The 6,000-nt window shown below is 38.8% G+C and overlaps 1 protein-coding gene across 1 annotated transcript in view; it reads left to right on the plus strand.

Annotated features, from left to right (window-relative positions):
* The window catches only part of LOC115215667 (beta-1,3-N-acetylglucosaminyltransferase radical fringe-like), a 102,056-nt gene extending 98,565 nt beyond the window's left edge, over positions 1-3,491 (plus strand). The window contains exon 10 of the mRNA XM_029784931.2: positions 2,436-3,491. Coding sequence (XP_029640791.1) covers positions 2,436-2,526 — 91 coding nt within the window. The 3' untranslated portion in view covers positions 2,527-3,491. The remainder of the gene's footprint in view (positions 1-2,435) is intronic.
* Positions 3,492-6,000: the final 2,509 nt, after the last annotated feature.

Below are 6,000 nucleotides of genomic sequence, written 5' to 3' on the forward strand. Positions count from 1 at the left end.
GGGTCTCTTTTGCCGAACTGCTAAGTTACGAGGATGCAAACACACCAGCATCGGTTGTCAAGCGATGTTGGGGGACAAACACAGACACACAACCCCCCCCCCCATATATATATATATATATATATATATATATATACACTTGTGTTGGAAATTAATTAGCACTTCTCAAATTTCTACATTTTCTTACATTTTCTTAATTTAATTAACTTATTATCAGAAACAAACTCGTTTATAATCAAAAATTTATTAAAACATATCCCAGCACACCACATAATTGTTATTAATCGTGAAATTTAGTCAATATCTTGTTGCTCCTCCTTTGGCAGCAATGACAGCTGCTACACGGGTCGGCATGCTGTCTATGAGTGCCTGCAAGTACTGTGCAGGGATGGCCCTCCATGCAGCAAGAAGTGCCCCAAACAGCTTGTGTCGGTTCCTGTATTGCTGCACATTCAAATCCCTACCCAATCGACTCCAGAGGTTCTCAATAGGGTTCAGGTCAGGTGACTGGCCAGGCCAGTCCATGACTGTCACCCCATGGTCCTTGAAGAAACCGGTTGTGAGCTTGGCTGTGTGGGAAGGCACGTTGTCCTGCTGGAGCACATACTCCTCGCCACCAAAGAGGTATCCCGTACTATCTCAACGTACTTTGCTGCGTTGATGTTGCCTTCGACGGCATAGAGCCGCCCAACACCACTGTAGCTGAACGCCCCTCACACCATCAGACCACCCCCACCATGCTTCACCAAGCGCTCACCCCTGCGGCGTCGCACATGGACAGGCTTGTCACTGACGAGACTGAATCGCGACTCGTCAGTGAACATCACTGTCCACCACTGCTGCACGGTCCATGTCTTGTGGGCACGAGCCCAGAGCAGCCGCCTCTTCCAATTTTTGGCTGTAAGGAGCGGCTTATGGGCGGCCCTACAGGATTTTAGACCAGCTTCCAGTAATCTGGTCTTGACGGTGGTTGTAGACAACTGCTTCCCTGTCATCTTTTGCATCTCCTCCGCCAGTTGCTGGCTCGTTGCCCTTCGGTTGTACAGCGACTTTCGGATCAGCATCCGGTCCTCCCGCTGGGTCGTCAGCCTCTTCCGTCCCCTACCCTTTTTGTCAGCTGCTGATCCGGTTTCCTCGTACTTCTTAAATAAGCACTGAATTGTGCGCCTGGCTACACCAAGTTTTCTGGCTATTGCAGCCTCCGACAGCTTCCCATGCCACGAGAGAGCCTCGTACCGTCTCTCCAAGGTCATGCGAGGTCTTGGGCCCATCTAGGAATGAACGATAAAAACCAGTTATTTTCATTAAAACTATTCATTTGAATAATGTTATGCTATAACAAAACTGCTATGAGTTATTATTCATTAAACAAAAAAGAAAGAAAGCAGAATTTCTCACCTTATTTGATGTATAACAGAAAGTTTTGTGAACCAGAAGTGACGTCATCAAGCAGAGTGTAGGAGAATTTGTGAGGAAAAAAAATCTTGCAAATACACAAATCAATTAACCTACGAGCTGTTCAAAACGTCTTACGCGATGAGAAAACTTAGTACGGTGTGATTTTCGGTCCTTGCGAGGCGCTACCTATATCTATTAAACAAAGGAAGATTTGTCTGCATCCGCACTCCAAGTTGTTGTTGCACTGCTATGTCAACATCATTAGGCTGTAGACTCTCAAACTGCTCTGCAAACAAAGTTACGTCATCGTTCTGCGCAACAGTGAACTCAGAACAAAGCAATAGTTCGAGATATGGCCACTAGGTGACAGCAAATACCTTGAGTGAAGAGAAAATCAAGGGTGCTAATTAATTTCTGACGGTAGTGTATATATATATATATATAATATATATATATATATATATATATATATATATATACATACATATATACAACAGGCTTCTTTTAGTTTCCGTCTACCAAATCCACTCACAAGGCATTGGTCGGCCCGGGGCTATAGCAGAAGACACTTGCCCAAAATGCCACGCAGTGGGACTGAACCTGGAACCATGTGGTTGGTTAGCAAGCTACTTACCACACAGCCACTCCTGCTCTATGAAGCAGAGGATACAGTTTTTACCCATTCACCTTCTCCCACCAGAAAAATACTAAAAATAAATTTGTATACATATATTCTTGTGTTGCTATTATTAAAGGTTGATGAGTGGCAACAATGGTAGAGCACCACCATACTAAAACAAAATACCTTTATATAGTTACTTACATTCTGAATTCCAATCTCACTAAGATCAATTTTTTTAATTTTTCATCCTTTTGGAGTTGATAAAATAAAGTACCAGTTATATTCTGGAGCTAGTTGAATCAAATAAGCTGTTTTTACCAAATATATGTAAACTTGTGCTGACTTTAGAAATTTCATTTTTAAATTATTTTTTGTTTTTACATCTTTATATTTTTATTGGTTTTTCTTTTTCCAGATTATGGTCACTTCACTGCTATCTCTTCCCTTACTTGAAGAAATGCCGGGACATTAAACAAAGTGTAGCCAACTTCAAGACCTATCATTGACAGGACTTCGTGTTTGATTGTTAACTTACACTAAACATTGATCTCAAGACTGCTGTTTCACAACACAGCAGCAGAAACAAACACGGCCCTCCCAGCTTCTGTTTAGAAATCGAAAATCAGTTCAGATCTATTGATTATGGACAACATTTTTCAAATTCTCTCTTTGAATTTTTTTTTTTTTTTATTACAAATTTATTTCTTTTTCCTTTTTTTAAATATTTATTTTTCCTTCTTTGGTAATTTCATTTATTTTATTTTTTCTTTTTATTTTTTTTGTTTTTCTTTTAATATTTTTATTCAGTGAGGAGGGACAGTGTCCATAAATGACCTATGCACACTCTTCCTCCTCATCACTGGTGAGGTTGCCACGACATGGTTGATGTTTGTTCAGCTTTTATTACTGCAGGTGGGAGGCCTGTCTGAGAAAATGTGGGTTGGGCAAAGAGAAAATCCCAGGGAGCTCTAATTTAGGGGACAGAAAAAAAACCCCCAATTGGGTGGAAAATTATTTGATACAGCATTTTCATGGCATGATACAGTAGAGGTGGGGGTCAAGATTTTGGCTGTGTTGCTGTGATGGACAAGTTGGTACCAAACCACAGAATGTCTAATGGTTCATGTATGCAACAGACCTAAAAAGCTTTGATTCCTGCTGACAGCCAGGAAGGGCTTGAAATATCACCATATTTCTCCTTCTCCCTAAAAATATAGAGCTTTTGAATAGCGAAAAGAGGGGATTCAAAAGAAACTGAAAGTTTCAACAATTTAAAGCCCGCTGCCCTCAAAAACACAATTTAGCCAAAAATCTTTATTTTTCATTTCGTTTATTTACTTTTTATTTATTTTCATTTTTTTTTTAATTGTTGATAAAAATCAAAAAAATATTATTAATGTAAAATCAATAACGTTGCAGATTGTTATATCTGTGTGTGTGCGTGTGTGTGTGTGTGTGTGTGCGCATGTGTGTGTGTGTGTGTACACAGCTGTGTTTCAGTATGTGCATGTATATGAAATTTATGAAACAAACTATTTTTGGTATATATTTGTGCATTTTGTGCCTTAGCAGGTGTGTGTGTATGTGTGTGTGCGTGTGATTGTGCATGTATCATTCTCTCTATCTCTCTCTCTCTCTATATATATATATATATTGAAAGAGAGAGAGAGAGAGAGATTGTTTGAAATTTTGAAATGTTGCAGCCTACATATTACGTGTGTACGTGTGTTGCATCAGTTTTTTTTTGTTTTTTTTTTACCTTTTTATAGAACTATAAACAGTGCAAAGGGGTACCCTAACATCCTAGACTCTCTTTTTATATCAAATCACACTTTTAACTCGACTGATTGAAGAAACTTGTGGCATATAAGTTGTCAGTATAATGAGGTGTAATCCACACATCATTTCCCTAGATATATCATCCCTATTTTGCTTGGCATGCAGGCAGTTTATCAACTGGGGTACTGTTTGGAAGTCTTGGTATGTTTTTATATCTGTAGGTTCTTGTAGTAGCCATTGTAGCGACAAAGAAGGTGAACTCGGTAGGAATTGATGATCCTCTACATTTTGCAAGGTTCAGGGTAGTCCTGTATTTAGGGGCTAGCAAGCCAATAAAAATGTCTTACTTGATTAAACATTAATATGAGGAAATGTCTGTGTGATCTCTTAGCCTGCTAGAATCAGTAACTGAAGTTTTCCTAAACCATACTTTACTGTCCTGAATACGCGCTATACCAAGAAATGGATAGATTAAGCCAGGAAAAGGACAGGATAGTCACAGCTTGACCTCTTGTTGATCAATGTAAAATTGACATAGAAACCGAAAAAGGAGGTGGGGAAGGTTAGTTATGTATGGACATATGCATGGCAGAGTGGTTAAGATGTTTTCTCTACAGTAATGAGGTCCCACTGGAGTCTTGGTTTAAACCCAATTTATGGCATCTTGAGCCTGTGTTTTTATACCATAGCTTCAAGTCAACTCATATAACTTTTGTATGAATTTATATAGAAGAATTCATTGATGATAGTATCATAAACATTAGATAATAGATATCATGAATGATTATCAAACATGATAAGCACTAATTTGAACCAGAAAAAAACAGCAAGCCTACTTGGATGGATCATATGTCAGTCACTTGTTCCATAACCACCTTGTATTATATTACAGGGCAACTGTCATTCCCTCTTATTGAATTTGATACTATAAATGTTGTTTTATACTGTTCTAATTTATTTACTTATAGCCATAAGCATGGCTGAGTGGTTAAGATGTTTTCTCTATGATAATGAGATCCTGTTGGAGTCCTGGTTTAAACGCAATGTATGGCATCTTGAGCCAGGGTTTTTATACCATAGCTTCGAGTGAACCCTTGCTTTTTGCTTTTTGAGCCAACAAATTAACTAACTAACTAACTAACTTTTGAGTGAATTTATATAGAGGGAAACTGTATAGTAACTGCACTTGTAAATCAAAGGTCCAGCTTTGTGGCATACTGTGTCCCACTGATTCTAAATGATAATTACAATAAGGGTTCATGTGTTTGGGAAATAATTTAACCACTTAGTGATTAATTTAATGAATTGGTAATTCAGCTGGTTGAACAGCAGGATGCTCGTCATAAAAACCAACAGAGACTCCATTCTTTTATTTCCACAGTATCTCATCTACTTCAGAGATATTTTTTCTATTCTACTTATAGTTAGATCCATGAATATGAAGTGAATCAGATCATCAACTGTCCTATTGTTTTTTTTTTTCCTGTTTTAAATTGGTGCTTATAATCTCTAATATCAAAAGGACAGTGTTCTTAAGGATGGTGTGATGATAATGTTAGTAGTGGCAGCAGTGGTTGAGAGCAGGACTACAGATGTCTGGCTCTTTGTAATAGCAAGTATTGCGTGGTTGCTGTATTGTGTTGGAGTATGCTGCTGCAACAAAGTGTGCCACTTGTGTGTCCTAAAAATAATTTATTTTGGTTATTTTTATTTCATTGTGTTAGTAGTCTTTGGACGGCCAGTGATGATGCAAAATGGTATGATGTAACCTTTGTAGATTATTGCACAAAGGGATTGGGAGTCCAGACAGGCTGTTATAATCCCTCGTGGATCATGCTCTCTCTCCACCTTTTGGAAGAAGGAGCTGCACACAGCCTTCATGGGCCATTTGAGACCGGTGAGATTGATGTTGCTAACATTTTGCTTGAACTGTTGCAAGTTTGCAAGTTACTGGCTGCTGGAAAAATGTGCAGGGAGGGAATTTCTGAGGACCAACATTCTGGTGAGGAAGGACTAGACATAATGATTAATGTGGGGACTTGAGGAAGTGGACATAATATGGGAGAATGAACTGAGGAGAGATGAGTAAATTAAAAGTACCTGAGTGGAAGTGGTTTGAGACTGGCCTGCACGAGAAAGCATAGGCTATTGTAATTATAGTGATAGAAAAGTTGGAGGGAGAAGATATCTGTGGGTCAGAG

This window comes from Octopus sinensis, linkage group LG9 (genome assembly GCF_006345805.1).
Source record: "Octopus sinensis linkage group LG9, ASM634580v1, whole genome shotgun sequence".
Classification (NCBI taxonomy): Eukaryota; Metazoa; Mollusca; class Cephalopoda; order Octopoda; family Octopodidae; genus Octopus; species Octopus sinensis.